Source organism: Indicator indicator, chromosome 14 (genome assembly GCF_027791375.1).
Source record: "Indicator indicator isolate 239-I01 chromosome 14, UM_Iind_1.1, whole genome shotgun sequence".
NCBI lineage: Eukaryota > Metazoa > Chordata > Aves > Piciformes > Indicatoridae > Indicator > Indicator indicator.
Window position 1 is genome coordinate 15,157,277 of NC_072023.1, and position 19,833 is coordinate 15,177,109.

General features: G+C 45.8%; 1 protein-coding gene across 1 annotated transcript in view; it reads left to right on the forward strand.

Moving 5' to 3' along the window:
• The first annotated feature begins 2,733 nt into the window (after positions 1 to 2,733).
• CREB3L2 (cAMP responsive element binding protein 3 like 2) overlaps positions 2,734 to 19,833 on the forward strand; it is a 75,663-nt gene continuing 58,563 nt past the window's right edge. The window contains exon 1 of the mRNA XM_054386695.1: positions 2,734 to 2,844. Coding sequence (XP_054242670.1) covers positions 2,734 to 2,844 — 111 coding nt within the window. The remainder of the gene's footprint in view (positions 2,845 to 19,833) is intronic.

Here is a 19,833-nt window from a genome sequence, read left to right on the forward strand (position 1 = left end):
TATCTCGTCCCGTAGTTACCCGTATCTCGTCCCGTAGTTACCCGTATCTCGTCCCGTAGTTACCCGTATCTCGTCCCGTAGTTACCCGTATCTCGTCCCGTAGTTACCCGTATCTCGTCCCGTAGTTACCCGTATCTCGTCCCGTAGTTACCCGTATCTCGTCCCGTAGTTACCCGTATCTCGTCCCGTAGTTACCCGTATCTCGTCCCGTAGTTACCCGTATCTCGTCCCGTAGTTACCCGTATCTCGTCCCGTAGTTACCCGTATCTCGTCCCGTAGTTACCCGTATCTCGTCCCATTTCGGTGAATAGCCCCAGAAATTGATCGTTTTGTGTATCAAAATAAACTAGTGGACAAAGGAATCTTCCCAGATGCTTATGGATACTCAGCAGCAGTGTGTACCACAGCAACAGCTGTGCCTCAGTACCAATGTTGCGAGAGTGCATAGGAGAAAGGGACACAATTTCATGTGATGCAGGAGGAGTGGGAAGCATTGGCAAAAGCAGTGCACTCTACCTAGGGTGCCTGATTTCCCATGAGTTCTTTACCCAAGGGGCAATCCAGCAGTATACACTGTGCAACTAGTTTCCTAAATAAGTATTTCTTCCTGAGAAATGTGCTGTGATAAGAAGGTTCATCCCAATACTCTGTCAGATACCTGTCCTTAGGAGAGCCTCATCCTCAGCAAGTTGAAGTTAGTTACCCAGTCACTGGCATCATCTTTAAGGTGGCTTTTGTTTTGTTGGCTTATGAGGCAAACATGGCTCACTCTAATGTTTTCTGCTCATGGGAAGCTGAATTTAATGCCCCAACCCAAAGACAATCTCTAGTCAGCAGTAATTGTAGAAGGAACTAATGTCAGCCAACAGAACAGAGTGATGGAGAGCCTTTTGTTATATGGATTATCACAAGGCCACAAAGGCTTTGAAAGTAAGAACACATCCAATGAAAACAGAGGTTTCTGGATAAGGAACTGACCTTTACAGGTTTCACAATCTGCAGCTCTGGACTGGCACAATGTAATTGCTTTGACAAGAGTGCCTGGCAGTTTGTACTTCTGGTTGGGCTTGACAAAGTGGTAGGTAGCAATTTGGGCTCCAGTTATTTGGCTTTTTAGATGTTTTCTGTGCTGCTGAGGGCATATACTGAACTGGCTTGTTTCACAGTGACTTAAAATAACTCCTTTTTGCAGGAGATCTGTGGTTGGGGCAGTTAGGGATTTTTGTATTTGTCAAACAATGTATCTTTTGTTCCACTCAATTTTTATTTTTTTTTTTTTAACCTAAAGAAGATTGATTAGAGGGACAACCCTGCCATGATCACCATTACTTTTCCTGTTCCTATTGTAACAGTGCTGGGAAGTCTTTAAGACTGTTTTCCTTAGGGGGCTAATCCAGCCTCTCTTTTAGTGAGGACTGCATAGCTTAATGCTGCACAAGTGTTTGCTCTGAGTGGAAGTGGTGTGCCACAAGAAATGAAGTCTGAGTGGGATGTATAGAAGAGAGAATATCTCAGGCACTCCAGTTATGATTCATGCACAAATGTGTGCAGATGCCAATTAGTGCTGAACTGACCCACAGTGAAATGCCTTGACTGAGTCCCAACACTAAAGAATGCCCCAGTTCCATGAATTGTAAAGATTTGGCATCTTTCATTTCTAAAGAATGATGAAATGTCAGTGGTGTTTTGGCTTGGCATGAAAGCAAGTCTTAAAATACCAGAATTTCCTACTGCCTGGGATTATTTTTACTGCTCCCTCACTTGCACTGGATGTGGATGTCAAAGTGCAGTTTACTGCAAAAGACTGCCTTTTCACAAGGTATGTTTTGATACCTCTTTAATCAAGAGGCACTACCCCATCCTCAGCGCTTTCTGTTTATCGTGTCTTTTCTAACAAAGTCCAAAGTCTCAGGGCCCGGTGCCTTCATCCTGCCTTCCCCTTGCTGTTTCTTTTGAACGCGACAGCGCCAGCCCAGAGGGAGGGAGGCTGGAGGGGGGCTGTCACTTGCTACTGGAGTCTGCCCCAACTGCGTCTCCCTGCGAGGGCTCCTCCTGTCACTGAAGCACGGCTTGCCTCGTCCGCTTCCCACTGCTCGCTCCCGCTGGCAGGGAACCGCTCGATCTGCCTCAGCCCGTTCCGCTGACCGTGCCTTTCTCGAGGTCCGAACTGTCCCCGGGGATACTGCGGTGCCCCCTGGCCAGGCACCCCCGCGGCCGGCAGGTGCCGCTGCGCTCCCCTTCCCGTGCTCTTCCGTCCTCACGCACCGGGGCGGGGCGGCTGGCGGCGGCTGCAGTCTTGTCGCTGCCGCGTTGGCTGGCGCGCCCGTCGCTCCCGGCGCTCCATTGGCTACGCGGGGCGCGGGGGTTTTCCCCTCCTCCGCTGTGACGCTTCGAGGGAGCTCCCGCCCACATTCCCCAGCTGGAGCTGTGCGTGGGCTGGTTGGGGCGCGGCCGCCGGCCGGCCGCTGTCCTCGCTCCAGATTGGTGGCCTCGGGTGCGGGGGCGGGGCGTGATCGCAGCTGGCGGGGGCGACCCACCCGCCCCGGCGCCCGCACACTTCGGGTGGCGGCGGGGACGCGGCCTCAGCGCGGGGAAGGGCGAGAAAGCAAGCGGGCGGCTTCGCGGCCCATGGGAGCGGGCGGCGCGGCGTGAGCCGGCCGCCGCGAGTGTGCAGGGGCCAGACAGGGGTGCGGTAGATCGGGCAGTGGGGGTGCTCCGTTGCTTGTGGCCGCTATGGAGGTGTGCGAAAGCGGTGGGGAGCAGCCGCCGCCGCTGCTGCACTGGGACCGCAAGCTGAGCGAGCTGTGCGAGCCCGCCGACCCCGATACCCTGCTGTGCCACACGGTGAGGAGCGGCGGGGGCGCAGCCGTGGAGGGGCTCCGCGGTCGCTGCTCGCCCGGAGCCCCCAAGAAGGCGCGGGGGGATGGGGGTAGGAAACGTATGAGATGCTTCCCTGGGCGACCGTGTTTCTGGGGGCCGTGGCAGGGGTTGTTCTGACGGCCTCGGCCTCCCCTTAGGAAAGACGTCGGTAACTAGGGGAGTAGGAGTGCTGTGGGCCTTTAGCCAACTATCGCTTGCCCACTGCCTTTCCCCGGGGCTCCTGCCTCGCTGTCCTGGTCTCCCCGGGGGTCCTGCTGCCCCTGGGCAGGCGTGGGGGCCGTGGTTCGCCTCATTTGCGCCGGAGTGTCACAGCTTCCTCCCCTCCCCTGGCAGCCCACTTCCCGGCCGGGGCTCCCTGTTTCCCCTCAGTGACACCAGCCTCTCCCCTGGGGGTTCCACCGAGAGTCGCCGGCTCTTCCTCCACAGCGAGACTGTCCCGGCGCCGTCCAGCTCCCCGGTATACCCCAGCGCAGGAAGGAAGTGACAGAAGGGCCCGATTTGTCCCGGGACGTTGTGAACCGTGAGGCTCACCTCCCCCGGCACTTGGAGCCTGGTCGTTGTCCATCGTGCCAGTGTTGGGAAAGTTAACTGTCCCGTAGGCATGCTAGGAGGAGTCTTTTAACGATGTTTATTAAATTCTTGCTGTTCTTGATTCATTTTGTGGGTTTTGTTCGTTTGGTTTTGTTTTTTGTTTGTGGTGGGTTTTTTGTTTGTTTAATTAAAATAATTTCCCTCTAGTTTTGCATAGTTAGGACAACCTCAGGGAAATGCATCTTGTTGTCTGTGCTGTGTGTTTTATCTGTTAACCTGGAGGCTTTTTGCGAGTGCAGATATACAACTTTATAAAGCTGTTCAGGTGTAAATCCAAAGTGGAAGTGAGCTGGAGCATGTCAGGACAGTGTGTATGGAAGACTTCTCTAGTCCTCTTCATATAAAAACAGAGGGTGGTCAAGTCGAGAATGTGCTCAGATGGAAACCTAGTGTAGCATGATTCTGTGAATTGGTGGTGGTGGTGGTGACTAATTTGTGTCAGCCTGCCTGGGGAAAGGTGCTTCACAGATGCTGGCCCATGCTCTGCATTTCTTTCTTCTACCTGAGAGTGATGGACAGATACAGGCATCCCATAGAGAGGAGCCATCTCCGTGGGATCCAACAGCACGATGTGCAGTGAGGCAGCATGTTGCCACTGCATGGAGTTCATGGTGTTAGTCTTGAAAGACAAACAAGTCTTGTTTGTTATATGTGGTACGTGGTGGCCTTACTGATCCAGGATCATGTCCCTCACAAGCTCCAAACCGCGTTTCAGCAGGAAGCAAGCCTGCTGCAAGTGTGACTGTCCTTAAATACTGTTTGGCTTCTTTGTCTTTGAAAACTCTTAGGCTCTCTTGCGCAATGTGTGTCTTCTGGTAGATCCGGGAAAAAGCAATCGTATGTTACGGTGGGTTGGCTTTTTAAAGAGCCAGCAGGAACACCGAACAATAGAAAGCTCTTCCTTCAAACAGCTGTTTTCTTGGTGTGTGTTTTTTTGGTTTTTTGTTTTGTTTTGTTTTTTTGTTTTTTTGGTTGGTTGGATTTTTTCCTTCTTTACCAAGAGGAATGTTGTGAATGAAATGAGAGACTCTTTGAAGAGTGCTGCTGTTTGGATTTCACAGTTGTGCTGGAATAGTTCTTCCTGCTTTGTTTTGATCTTTGTGATGAGAACGGAGTTGCCACTCTTTAACTTTTCTTATTTCTCACAATTTTTTAATCAGTTCTCTGGAGGAGATCTTGCACTTGGGCTAGAACTTGTGGCTGCAGTGGCATGGATCTGTGTATGCTCTGCCCTGTTTCAAGGAGTCTAGGACTTCATTTGAAGTGTAGCTTGTCAAACAAAAACATCCTTGGCTGTCTGGTGGATAAAAACGTGGTGCCTTTTCCTCTGCTGCTTTCAAGCTTTATTGAGGATTTTAAGCTTCAAATGCTGTGACAATGTGTTTTGCAAGAGGTGGTGAATAGCTGGATCTGCAAAAACTTGGGTGGTGACCTGCTTTGTTGGGAGTGACAGCCTACCATTAATTTGGTTTTGTGGTTGTCTTCTTTGATTGCTTTTTGTAAGAGTTTAAAATTTCTTGTAAGAGTTTAAAACCGTCTTAAAGCCAAATAAAATGTGCAATGAATTTAATGTTTTGAAATTATTCTGAAAGAAGTTGCCAGTTAAAAAAAAATAAAAGCAACCAAATGCTGTGGATAAAGTTGGTGTAATGAAGTATTAGGGTCTTTAGAGGGGAAGAAAGACAAACTTTCTGAAGTTAACATGGGGCAAAAGCACGTGTTTCTGTCTGTTGAACTTTTTCTTTTACAAAGCGAATCCTGGTGTGTGGAGCAAAATACTGTGCTTGATATCATGAAACACAAGTTTTCCATTTGCCTCTGGCCAAAACCTCATAGAATCATTTTAAAAACCAAAACAACCAACCAGTCTCTCTAGATGAAACATCTGCTCCTCTCCTGGCTTATGCTTTCCATCTGGGAGGACTGGTTTGGCCCAGCTGGTTCTGCTGTGTTTGTAAACTTGTCGAAGGGTGTTTCTGAAAAGACTGAGAGGATGAGAAGACCCTCCTGTGCTCTATCTGTATGAGTACTCACCACCTGTTCTGCCATCCTCATGGATGAGGAGCACGTGCCTTTTGGTACCTTGTGGTCTTTACATGTTCCCAAGGTGTCCCATAGCTGGATGTGCCAGTTTGTACTTTAGAAGACTTCTGAGTGGACTTAGGAAAGGTGCCTGCTTTGGAGCATGAGCTGAACCGACAAGGCAGAGTAGGCAGAAGATGAGGATGACTGAGGGGAGACCTCACAAGTAGGAAGAAGGATCAGTGTCCTTTGGCAGTCAGACCCATGTATGCAGAGAGGTGAGGGTGATAATTCTGTGCAAGCTTTTTTGTGTATTTTAAGTTAAAATTTAACCTTTTTTACAACCACGAAGGCTGTTCATGGGTCTGGTTGGTTTGGAGCTAGTAGACAAGCGTGAAAGTATGCATATACTTAAAAACTTGACCTCTGTTTTAAAGTCTTCCAGCCTGTCTTAATTACCAGAGCTGAAATCCAGCCTCCTGGGGATTTACATTTCTCTTTAACAGTGGATGATTTCACCAGCACCTGAAGGAATGTGAGGAGCAGGTCCCTTGCTCCACCAGTGCTGTTGGTGATATCATCAGCTGGGAGGAAGCGGGACCTCGAGGAGATCAGATCTGACATTAGAAGGCAGCAGTTCTTGAGGTGGCTCACTCATCAAAGTCTTCACAGTTTATGCTAATCACCTGGGTCCCAGATAGCTTTATTTATAGTGGCTGTTTTTCTCATGTGGCTTAGTTTCCCATCTAAGAGAAGGCTGCAAAGTATCCCAGAGGTGTGTTCATGGCCTGTGAGGTGTTGGCACATACTATCTTTGTATGCCCTGTGGCTTGTTATGGTTGTGTGTTGGCAATGCCATACACTGGCATTGTGCAGGATGTTATTACGTGCTTTTTCTTTTCCCTGGCAGTCAAGCAGAAAGAAGCACAAAGACTGCTGCTACCCAAAGGGAGCAGAAGCATGGCCGGGTTGCAAACTCCTCACCTCCATGCCATTGCTGTTCGTTCCCCTATCACACAGGCAGGCTTGAAGTGGGAGAGCTCTCTGTTGGGATTGATCTGTAGTGGTACCCAGCCCAGCTGGGATGGCATCTTCAGTGACGAATGCCAGATCTGATGCAGATGGATAAGTCTGTTGACAAACATGCTGTGAAATGCCAACTACCTGTCCCATTGCTGGATGAGAGATGAAAGGCAGATGGTTCTTATGAGCCTTTGACATTTAAGAAGTCCTTATTTAATACTGAGGAAGCAGTCTTTTTTCACCCCCATTTTCATGGTTAGTGTAACACATTAGCTGCTGGCTGCTGCTTCCAGATGGTAGTAAAATGGAGTTGAATCTAAGTATGACTGTGATCTTGACACAGCAGATGTAGAACTGTGCAGGCCCTACAGGTACATGGAGGCAGTGGCTGGCTTAAATATTTAGGTCTAAATTCCCAGCTGTCATGTCCCGAGTGCTTAACTGGAAGATCTTTAAAATGCTAAGTAGCCCAAATTGCTTATTCATTAAAGAGCTTGGCTGTTGAAGTTGAAGCTCCTATGAAAAAAATAAAATGCCTCAAGTGTTGCATTGCTGATGCAAATGTCTGAGTGGTGTTTGAGCTCAGCAAGCCTGTTGCCATGTCAGTGGTGATGCTGTGGGCAGCTCAACACTGGAGTACGGGTGCAACGTGTATTACCCTGAGCGGATGGAGTGTTCCAGGCCTTGGCTACCAAATTGCTGTCTCCCTGTGAGAGCAAAACCAAAGTGATCTGCCCGACAGCATCCAGGGTTGTGATTGTTGTTTAGGATGTGATGGGGACACTTTGAGTTGGCCTTCTTTCCTCACATTAAAATTGCTTATTACAAGCCTCTGAACCTCACCAAGAGCTTGCTGTGATTCATTTCCTGTGCCACAGACATGATGGTTGCTGTTACTTCATGTTCTGATGACTTCTGCAGAAATACTCCCTCCCAGGGATTGCCTCTAGCTTGCTGTGTGCAGCAGCGGCAATGGCTGATTTAAATGGACGACGGTGCCTGATTTCTGCAATCTGTGTGTATTTAATTAAATGTTGTGGTTACCACAGCATGTATGGATGTGGAGCTGGCTCTTATTTTGTGGTGGCTGCATGTAGCTCTCTGTAAAATCTGGTGTCAATATAGTTTGAGAGTTTTGGGGTCATTTTAATTTTGCTGAAAGGGAGGGCACTTCACTTGAAAGTGGAGTTTGGCTGAAATCTTTCACACTTTTTTCTCTATACACCTGCATATGGAAAGCCAGACAGCTAACTTTAGGAGAAGTATTTGTAATGTCAGAACTTCCCAGGATTGTGCCAAAATCTTCTAGTAAAGAGGGAAAACGTGAAAGTTGAGGTTTTTAAATGGTTGTACAGAGACTTTATAGTAGTGTCAAATTTTGAGAATGACTTTCCATATTAAAATAAAAAGAAAAGGTCATATCTGCTGAACAGCAGAACTAGTTGTATTCAGTGCCTTGCACTGAAAGCCATCACTCCTCTCCCCCCTCCCCCAAACACACCCCCTTGTTTTCTTTCCAAATTTAAATAAGAAAACCATTCCTGTTTGCCAAAGGACGTGTCAGGTCCTCATAATTAGTCTAAGGGATCTGCAGTTCCTCTAGAAGCTGATACTTTGAAACTTTACCCTCTGATTTTTCTGACAGTTAAAATTAGCAAAATAAGGGTATTGAGTTGCTGGCTGGTTTCATTTGGGCTGGCTGTAACTGTATAGTGAAGTGCTTCATCTGCAGGCAGGACGCAAGCTGGAAAAAATGTCAGTCTGTCCTGGGACTGACTTTGAGGCATGGTAGATAAGAATGAGCCAACGTTTAAATGTACAAACCCACTATTTATTCTTTTCCCTGATGGACGTGACTGGTCTCCACTGTCCTCTGTAAACGTTTCCTTACTGTGGAAAAGCAGTCATTAAGCATGGAGCAGGTTATGTGTGATAGCTGGGGTAAAGGAGTTTTATTCACAGTGTTACCAGACAAGGTTTTCCTGTGTCTGGATTTGTTGAACTTATCTACAGCTGTGGGAGGAACCTTTGCTCTGTGCAGGTCTTTGCACTCTGAAGAGTCCCTTCTTTGGGGTCTTTCATAGCTGGGGATTAAGTAAGTTTTCACTAGCCTGTGGGGGGTGACCAGTATTGATTAAAACAATTTCACTTTTTAGGGTCATCTGTGTCTGTGGAGGGGGATGATATGACTAGGTGCAGATCCCAGATGGTGATGTGCAGTTTGATTTGATCTTTTGTGTCCCTGTTTTTCTCCGATGCATTGACTTCAGCTGCAGCAGTTCATTTGTGCCTTATTTCTCCTGCTCTGCAAGTCTGTATTCATGCTTTTGCTTGTACACTGTGAAATCGGATTGTATTCCTGCCAACTGTGACAAAATAAAGTAAAAATAATTTTAAAATAAATATAAAACAAAGAGGCCTTTGACTTGTGTACCACCAGCTCTGACTCTCTCTTAGCTTGTCTCTGCTCTGTACTGTGTGGCTGTCTCTTACAGAACCACCTGGTAAAGCCACTTTATGTCCAAGCTGTCTGACAGATGTGAGAGACAAGTAATTACTGCAGAATAAAATTACTTCAGTGCCTTAGGAGCCTCTCTGAGCAGCAATACCATGCTGTAGTGACACAAGATGGTGCCCCAGGGCTTGAGGGCTTGTAAGCCTCCTTAAATAGGCTTTTTTTATAGGGCTAGGCTGGAGTGGATGTGCTCAGCTTTGCCACAACAGGAGCAGGGAGATATCTGTCTCGTGAGCTAGCACCTTGTTAGCAGTGTAGCTCTCAGGGCCCTGCTTGTGCAGGGAATGAAGACCTGCCTAGGGCTTTGAGGCACCTAGCTTGTGTTGTGTCTTGCTAGCTACTCATCTCTCCAAAGAACTTTGCTCACTGGGCTCAGTTTCTCTTGCTGCATCAGCTACCAAGGTACTTCCCGTTCTTTGGAAGTGAAGAGATGGTCCTTTCAAGTCGTCCTCTCTCTGACTGGGCAAGGTATCTTGTCTTTTCACTTGCAGATAGTCACTGCTTTTTTGTACTGTATCCAAATACCACTTACCAGGCCCTGCTGGCTTTAGTGCTGTCTGTAGTCCTTCCTGCAATCTTAAAAGCTGTTTTTCAGTCACTTTGTTACAGTTGGTTTAAACATCCATCATCTGTTTCCTCTGACTTGGGCTGCTTCTCTTGCTTCTGGAGAAGGATCATTTTGTGTGTGAGACTTCAGCAATTATTGCTGGCCAGTCAGGTAGGATGACTAACCTAGCTTGGTGGTGTTTTTCACAGGCTACCTACTCTGAGTTTCTGAGGTCCAACCTTTAACTCCTCTGATTCCCTAGAGTAGCTTTCTATTTTCCGAGGAGGATGTGTTCTGGGCAGATTCCTGAGGGGCTGTCTCACTATAGAGCCCTGAATCTGGTTTTTGGGTTTTTTTGTTGGTTTTGGTTGGGTTGGTTTGGTTTGGTTTTTCTTCCCCAGGAGGGCACATTCGTTTCTGCTGTTGCTTCTTATTAGTCTCTCTGAATCATGGAGTTGGGAAATCTCGACTATCTGGATGCCCTTTGGCTGTGGTTTTTCTGGGTGACAATACCTGGCAGCTCGGTTCTGCACCTGGATGTAACCACAGGCTGTTGTTGCAGCTGCCTTAGAATTCATCCAGTTGTAAAATTACTTTTTTTTTTTTTCCCCAAGAAATTAGCTTTTGGGGGTGTCAGTTCCTTGATGCAGCTTACCCTGTGGCAGCCTAGGTATTGGTGTTGATGTGAAAGGACAGGTAGGGATATTTGCCTGGGGAAGGGGTGGTGGAACTGCGTTTTAGGCTAAAGGAATGTGCACTAGGAATAATCTGAGTAGCTTTTAGAATTGTGCTTAGATGTAATCCTGATGTGTGCAAATTTGTTTGATACCAGTGGACTAGTACTTGTATGTCACTAGAAAGAAAGGGGATTATCTGAAGGAGGCAGTTGTTCAAGGATCAGTAGGAAAAAGGGTTGTTTGAGTGTGCGTTTGCAGCAGGGAAATGGGCAGACCTGAGGTTCAAAGAAGCACTGGTGTTGGATCCAGTTGATGGCACTTCCACCTCTCCACGATGCCCAGTGTTGGTGAACAGTGGAGGCTGTCTTGGATGCTACATTGTCTTGTACAAAAGTGACCCAAACAGCACATGAAAAATAAGCTTGGTTCAGGGACACATTGTTACTGGCAAATAAGTTACTCTTTCATCTTGTTTATGTGAATAATAGGCAGTAAAGAAGACAGGTAACAAATGGTGAGGTTAGGTAAGATGTAGCAGAGGTTGGCATTGTGTCCACTGTCTCTACTCTGAGATGCTGAGCTCTTTATAGCAGGGATTGTCATTCTCTCTGTGAGCTGTCAAACGTAGCTTGAGACCACAGAAAAGAGACACTGAATTGAGTTGTATCAGTGCTAAATGTGTGCAGGGAGGATATCAATGCTCTGTCAAATATGGAGTGCTGCCTCTCAGGGGGGTGAGTTGGAAAGCAAAGAAGGTAATGTGAGAAAATAAGGAAAGGCTGGTTAAATGGGATAGACCTGAATTACTAGAGTTATCCCCATAGCTGCCATCCATCCAAATGTAGAGCTTAATAGTGTTGGTGACCTCGCTGTGCCTTCACTGTGTCGTGGAAACTACTCACTTCATTTTTATTCCCATCCCCTCCCTCCCCCATCTGCTGCTAACTTGCTTTCAATCTTCTGGATGTGATCTGGCTCTGCTTGGTGACAAGCAAAAATCTAATGGAAAAATGTGGCACCCACTTCATCTCTTTGCTCTCTGCCAAGGATAAACATTCCTCTGCAGCTGTGCTGGCTTTGTCCTTCCATGCAATCTGTTAGTCATATGGCATGAGAAATAGAGACCAGGTTGCTCTGATAACCTCTTAAGGAGCTTTGGGAAGGTGCCCTAGGGAGCGTCATGTCTCCTTCCTTGCTAAGTCTGATGTGTCCTGAGAAAGAGATGCAGGAGAGAAGTGACTTGGTGTTGGTTGAGGCTTCTTTCCTGTAATGTAGGGGCAAAGAACAATACTGCTGATAGGCTTTAGTGGCTGTACATGCTGGGCTTGCTCCTCTACTGCAGCTGTGCCAGGACAAGCCTTTGCTGACACCCTGGAGCATTCACCTCCCAGCTCTTGTTGAAGCTGAGGTTGCCTGCAGAGGTAAGATGTGTGCTTCCTTGAGCAGGAGGGGCTAATCCCCAGCAGAAATGGGGAAGATCACTTGCCCTTGTTCTGTGCTAATGATGTTGAGTACTGCCCCCAGTTTTGGATGTAAACAGGGTCTTCAGCTGTGGCTAAATGCTTTTAAGCATCTGATGGCTTGTGAAGGAAGGAAAGCATCTTTAAATTGCTGATATTTGAATTATCCTGTTTCATTTGGATGCTGTGGTATGAAGAGCTGTAGAAAAGAGTGGAAAAAGAGGCAGACTCTTTACATCACTGCATGATGGAAGGATGAGAGAAAATGGACATCAGCTGAAGTGAGGGAGGTTCAGACAGGTAAGAAATAATGGCTTTGCTGTGGGGATAGCTGACCACTGGAGCAGGCTGCCCAGATCAGCTGCTCTGTGCTCTTCCTTGGAAGTTTTGAAGACCCATAAAGCCATGAGTAACCTAGTCTGAGTTTGGTGCTGACCTTGCTTGGGCTGGAGCGTGGGCTAGAGACCACCTGAGTTCCTTCAAACTGTGTTTCCTTCCACAGCAGCCAAGGCACTTCTTCCTTGCTCAGGTTTAAGTGTGATCTTGCTAGGCAGTAGTCTGACCTCTGTATTTTTCATGTCCCCATTAAACTACTGAGTGATTGAGGCCATGTTGTTTTGCTGATTTTTGTTAGTGTTTCTTGTGATCACATAGAAGCAATGATTTGGGTTCGTTTTGGGGCTGTGGGGTTTTTGTTTGGTTGGTTGTTTTTTTTCCCAGTTCTGGTTTGAATTTACTGAAGTGGGGAGAAGGAAAACCGAACTGAGTTCCAGCCATCCTGAACAAACACTTGTTTCTGTGCACAGGTTTTCCTGTTTGCAGCACGCCTGATGTGCACAGTGGTATGCTGCACTTGTGGTGCATAATTTTGTTTAGAATTTTCCCAAGTAAATTTCTGTATGCCTTACCTACTTACTGCTGTAATGCGATACAACTGTGTAAAAACCTACACCGTCTGTTTCAAGGCCATTTGTCTATGTGCATCCTCTTACCTACAAGGATTGGCTACTACCTGTGTTATTTCCTTTGTGTGGCTAACCTTGAAACTGTAGGTGTGGGAAGAGACCACCCCATGTCGCAGCTCATGTGACTCGCTTGGAGGAGGTGTTGTAGATTTAAAACCTGGAAAACAGCCAACAAGAAAAAAAACTAACCAAGCCCTAAATACCAAGCAGGTCTTTGTTCTTTCACCCCTGCAGTCCTGCAGCAAATTTTGTGCACAAGGGGAAGCTTATCCCAAGGCTACCTTTTCCCCAGTCTCCTACAGGTTCTTTTGTTGGCTTAGGTAATTTGCCTGCGATGTTTCAGTTTTTGTGTATGTTCTCATTTATGGAGCTTTTAGTACCCACAGAAGAGATTTGTGTGAGCAGTAAAGAGCTGATCACTCCTTCACTCTTTTTTGCAGCAAAATCAGCAATGTGACTGTTGCCTTTGGGGAAGGTTTGCGATACTACAGACAGGAAGAGATTGTCAGGAGGAACCAAGACTTTAGAAGGTTATTATTTCTTGCAGCCAGATACCTGACTTTCTTGAATCTGTCCTGGCTAGCAAAGGATAAAGACTGAGGAAAATTTGACGTCTACACTGTCTGTTTTCCTACTTCCTAATATGAGCCAGTGGCTGAGTTTCTGCAAAACATCTGTCTTTCTCATCACGGGTGTAACTGGACTAGTCATCAGCACTGATGGTATGTCTTGCTTGAGATACTCAGGGCTGCAGCTCCCTTTCCCTCTTGCTCTCCACCATCCCCCTTGACTGTGTGACCATCCCCCTGTGTGCTCTTCAGGGCTGGTGTGGTGTTTGAGGCAGGCTGGTAAGCTCTATTTTTCAGAGAACAGGCATAAAGCATGAAGGTTTTCTTTAGAAAAGAAGACAAGAAAAACAAACTGACCCTGCCTACATGTGGCTCTCTGGTGCCTCCTGTGCACCCTGGTGAGGGCTCTCTGGGGATGTAACATTTCATCTGGCTGTGGGCCGTCTGCCCTTCCTCTCATCGGAAATCTGCATGCCTCTCCAGACCAGTGCCTGCATGTCTACCTGCCCTCTTCTCTCCCAGCACCTCTGAAGGAGCTGAAGTTGAGACTCCCTTGGAGGCTTCTGCCCACAGTTACCAAATTGATGACAACAGCTCTCCGATTAGACAAGGAGGGCTGAGCTGGTGACTGCAGGAGGGCTCCAGATGTGTGAGGATGATGGGCAGTAGCCCAGCCCTTGGAGTGCCCAGCCAGGTTGGCCCATAAGCAGTTGGAAGGCACTGCTCAGGTGCAACTCCCTTGAAGAAACAGACATGGTAGAACTGAGTTGTGGCACTATTTTTAAGGCATGAGCTTTCTGAATGTGAAACTCGTCTCTTCCTTAAGCCTTGGTGCTTTTGAAGTTTTGTTTCTATTCAACTTATTTGCCTCTCCTGGCTTACAGTGAATGCTGTCACTTACAAGAAGGACCAAAAGAAAGAAAATTCTTACTTTTGTACTTGCCTGGGGTAATTTGTAGCTTTTCATTTGGGTGTACGAATTCAGAGCAAAGTTTTGGTGAATTCCTCATGACTATTATCAGTTTCTGCTGGGAGTCTGCTCTGGGGCTTGGGAATGTTTCTCCATTGCTGTTGGTTGGTTGCTGGGTTATTAGAAATACGTTGCAAAACCACAGGGGAAAGGTGGACTTAATTTATATTAGTGTTTTTTCTTAACTACAAATATGTCTGCAAGATCAAACCCAAGAAAGAAGTGGCATTGACCTTGAAAACCGTGCAGTTAATGTCTTCATTTCTAAAAACAAAAACTAAAGGCATATCATCTCCAGAAAGTATTTTTTAGCTTTAATGGAAAAGAGATGGAAGAGAGGCATGCAGGCAACCCTCTTCTTGGTACCTTGCTTGGAAATGCTTTCTAGTAAGATTAGTTGGGGATGGAAAAACCTGCTTGGTTTTAAGATGTGGCTTCGGTGTTTAAGAGGGATTTCATGCCATATGGTAGCTGAGATAGAGCTGTAAGGAACCTCTGGACTCACTTGATTTTGTTCCAAATTTGCAGGTATTTGAGAGGAAAAAGTAGGTTGGAAATATAGGCATGAAAAAAGAATCTGCAGAAACTTGTGTTGCTGAAGCAGTTATTAGTGATGAAAGATATAAAATCTGTGTATCAAAGGAGCCAGGGTTGTGATTATGGATGGCAAATTAATTTGCCACTGCCATGGTGCTGATTAAGGTATTGAGAAGTATGATTTGGGGAGATGCATGAACCTGGGGCTTGTGGGTGTCAGTATGCTAGAGTTTGGCTGTGGGCTTTTCAGTTCTTGACACCTGGATATCTGAAAGAGAGGCTAATTTGGGAGATTTTGAAAAACAATAAAAGCAAGGGGCTGAAGTAGCAAGACTATGAGGAAATACTAAAAACATTAAATGTGTATTGCTCTGCCAGGTGTTTGGAAGAGGATGTGGAAGTGATATGATCAGTTTGTTAAGCTCACATTAAAGCTATATGAAACTTTCTCAGTTTCATATGATGTATATAATGTAATTTTCAGTATCAGCACCAGAATAGAGTCTGCAAGAACTTTGGTTTCAGCTGTGGTTCTCGTTACACACAGATAATTAATATCATTGTACTCACAGCAAGATCCCTTCAGAGCTTTGTGCTTGGAATAAAATTATCAGTATCATGAAAGGGATTGTGAATCTTAAGCTATCATTATGCTATTCCTCTTTTAAACTGCTAATGTCCTCTGAAAATACCATTTCTCTTTTTGCCCAAAGTAGTGCTTGCAGGTTAAAGCAGCGTAAAAAGAACCAATGCGAAGTAGAGAGGGGAGCTGATGATGATCAGCTAAGAATATATGAGGGGAAAAGACAATGTGGGTAAGTAAGTGTAAGGGTAGAAAGAGGACTTTTTTATGGTGTAGTATGAAAATTAACCATTATCAGTAATTGGGTTAGCAAACTTCTTGGAACCAACAAACAAGGGTAACTGAAAATTCAGATAGGCAGAAAGGTCCCAGAAGAGAAGTTTGGCTTGTTGACATTGATTTTCATTGAGTCATGGCTTCATGAGGAAATGTCTGAAAACGTTGATTAATAAAGAGTAAATAAAGGAGGAAATAAAAACTGTGCACTGGAGATCTTGGTACCAAACATATTTAAAAATACAGAAAAGCTCTTGTAGGATTCCATAGTCAGACAAACTTGATTTCATTCTTTGAGGTGAAAAGTAAATGACTGAAAGAAAATGGAGACACTTTCTAAGTAATTGGATATTTGTTTAATTGTATTAATTAAAAAAAAAAAGTACTACAAAATATGTGAAATTATAAGATTAACTCAAAGTTGTTGCTAATGGACAGTTGGTGTCAGGATGGATTTCTTGGACCCTGCAAAAAGGTATCAGAAGGCTTCTTAAGGATTTCATCCATGATCCAGAAGTGAAGTTACTTGTCTAGGAACAAAAGGTGTGTCTGTACCTCTGGGACAGGTGAATGAGTACTGGAAATTAGGACTTGCAAAATGGTTTGGAGTTCAGAGTATACAGGCAACGTCATGTGCTCTGCTAGGGTGATTCTGAAGAACAAAGATTTATTTATTTATTTTAAATACAAAATCCGTGGTTTTCAAAACAGTTTCTCAATTTAACTTTACTATAGAGTGTTGGTGAAATCAGTTCAATCACACAGTGTCCAGTTCCTGAAGTTTAAGTCTTAAAGAAAATACCAAGTAAGTGGAAAGCATAAAGAAAAAAGAAAGGAAAAAAAAAAGGCTAAAAATATGCTTGAGCTGGGGAAAAAATAATTATTTCTCAATCTTTGTAGCATACCTATGTTCTTTCTGGCAGTTATATTTCAACAAAGGACAAAGCATCAGACCCTATAAAAGGGTACCTCAGGGAAGCACAGTGGACTGGGACATGTGAAAGGGGTCAGATTAGGAAGGTTTCGTAGTCCTTTCTAGCTTTAAATGCTGTAAGACTTTATTGCTGGGTCTGTTGATTCTCTGCAAGGCAGAACATACAGCAGCACCCTATGTGACTCCTCTAAACTGTCCAAATCCATCACAGCTTTTGGTCTTTCTTCTAAACTGCACTGGTAGCAGTGAAGTTTAAGTAAATGCCATCATCTCTTCAAGCTATTTTGAACTGCTTGTGTTTATTGTGACAGCTCTCAGTGCATATAAAAGGAGACAGCATGCAAGGCATGTAGGAAAGGGTTTTGATTTCTGGTAGAAAAAGACATTTGTCAAAAAAAAGGCCACCTTTAAGTATGTGCCTTCTTGGACTTGAGTGCCAAAGGTGGCCTTCTAGTCTCTGTCTTGGACTGACTGAAACATAACTGAGCAGTGGCAGTTGTCCAGGATCTTCATCACTAGCAGGTGAGAGAAGAGAGAGGAAAGGAAGAAAGCAAAGCAGTTAGGATGAGGTATGAGGAAAAAAACAATAGGCTGAACGTGAGAGGAGATGGAATGAATACCCAGGCAAAAAAGAAAAGTTTCTAGCCTTCATTTTAAAGATAGAGGTAGTGAGAGGTGGTAGCTGGTCTGATTCCAGCTGATACTGACTTCTACCCCAGATTTTGTCAGTGTAGGTTGTTGTTACTTCTCTGATTTTTCTGTCAAAGTACCACAAGTACGTGCTTTTCTACAACCACTAGCTGGAGGAAGCTTAAAATCCATTGCCTATGGCAGGCCTTAACTTATTAATGGCTATCCAGCATTTTAAAGAGCCTGGTAGTTTGTATGTGATGCAGGGTCAGTCTCCTTGTAGTTTACAGGAGTCTTGTGTTTAATTTTGGCACACAAGTGGAGACAGGAGGAGGAGAGTGCCTAGGATATTTGGGAAGGGTGAGTAATTTTTTTTTCCTTGACATACTCAGTATTAGGTAGCCAGCAGACAAAAGATGCTGCCTTAAACTGCTTCCATGGTATGGAACCTTCTCTAGTGGTAGTGCAGTTTTGGTTTTTATTTGGAATGTGCTAGAGGGAAAAATATTTTATTCAAGTATAGCATGGATGGAAGATGTGGCTTGAAAACGTCTACAAGCTGTATTGGAAGTGGAGCAACCGCTGCAGTGCTCAGCTTCTCTAAAGCAGTGTTGCTGTCCTTTCGGCATGCAGTTCCCAGCACCCCTGGGATACATTTGGTGTGGCAGGGAGCTGCTGTGCTCCTGAAATGGCCCCTTTCTGACCTGCTGCTCAGTATTTGGTGTCTCCTGGAGGACTGACAGTGGGTCTGACTGGGAAGGTAGCTTCTCAGCTTGATGATCCTGTCAGGCTTTGCTGGGTTTAGCAGGAGAGGCTGAGGCTATGTGCGTTGCTGGGAGTCACCATTCACACCTGTCTGAGGATGGAATACATGAACAACCCTGGATCTTCAGCACTAGTTAATTTGTGGAGCAGAGGACCTCCTTTGCCATTCTGCTGTGGAAAGATAACCTGCAGTGGTGGAGCAACAGTGAAAGGCAGGCAATGTCTTAAACTGCTCTAGGTGCCTGGAGCCTGGGTATGTGCATAGCCTGCTCCTGGGTCAGACGCAGCAGGTTTGTCTTCACAAAGCTGCCCTTACCTCATTTCTGCTTGGTGCATGTAGGGGAGCTGAGCTCCTCACAACAGTAGACACTGCAGCATGTGTTTAACAGGCTAGGAGCAGATCTCTTGGACCAGGTGTGCCTGTACAGAAACCACATGGAGGGGTGATTCTGCTACTCCAGGCTGCTGCCCTCACCCCTGAAGCAACCTCTGGTTGAGTCAGACACTTGGGTTATGGCCAAGGCACAGAATAGAAAATATATAAATAAAAGCAGAAGTGAGGTGTAAAACTCTTTTTTACCTTTTCTCCCACACCCCAGCCTATGAACAGGGAGTGAGTTTTTGTAAAAGATTCTGACTTCTCAGAGTACTGCTAGAATGCCTTGGAGGGGACTTTCTTAATTGAGCCCTTTTAAGGCGCTTTCAGGCAGGTGTCCCAGAAGTCTCAGTTCACACTTCTGTGTAGATCGCCAACAAGAGGTCTGCTCTTTGAGCTAGGCAGGCTGTGTTCCATCAGTTTAGTCTAGCAGCAGGAATGGAATGTGAGTCAAAGGCCTGGGGAGATGATCTGAAGCCAGTGAGCAGATGTTGGAGAAAATCTGAACCAAGTAGGGGTGTGAAGAAACCTAGAAGCAAATGGGGCTAGGAAGTGTAACAAGTTGTGCACAAACCAAGCCATGACTTCAGTGGTCTGCAGTATGTACCAATTTCTTTAATGGCTGAGCAGGACTGGTGCTGGGAAGTGGTTGGTTGAAAGGTTTAGTCACCAGCAGATGCTGCAGTGTCTGTGAGCTTTAAGGTAGCACTGTGGCTAGCTAAAATCTGTATGTGTAATGCTTTGCTCCAGAGATCTTGCATGGAGATACTTGAAATATCTCAGACTGCAGTGAGTATTTGTGTGATAATTTGTGCCCGTATAAGTGCTGATCACTTCCTCAAGGTTTTGGAAGGGAGGAGGGCCTGGTGTAGAAGTAGCCCTGAGATTAGAAATGGCTTGGTGCAGTGTCTCATAGCAGCAGGGAGGAGATAGCTGTTGTGATTTTCTTGTCTTTAAACAGATGGTCAAGGATTTGTGTAGAGTACAAGGGCACAATCAGTGTAACTAAGGTTTTCAGGCTCCTTACTGCAGTTCTCTGCACTGCTGTTTGTGATCCACAGAGACACCTAAGCCCCAGCCACCACTAAAAATACAAAACTATAGAGGCCCAAAGAGTGGTAGTGGGTCACAACAACCCCATGCAATGCTGCAGGCCTGGGGAACAGTGGCTGGAAAGCTACCTATCTGAGAAAGACCTGGGGGTGTTAATCAGTAGTCATCTGAACATGAACCAGCAATGTTCTCAGGTGGCCAAGAAGGCCACCAGCATCCCGGTCTGCGTCAGGAATAGTGTGACAAGCAGGACCAGGAAAGCGATTGTCCCCCTGTACTCAACACTGGTGAGGCCAGTTGAGGTGCTGGGGTTGGTCCAGAGAAGGGCAACAAAGCTGGTGAAGGATCTGGTGAACTGGTCTTACCAGGAATGGCTGAGGGAACTGGGGTTGTTTAGTCCAGAGAAGAGGAGGCTGAAGGGAGACCTCATTGCTCTCTGCAACTACCTGAAAGAAGGTTG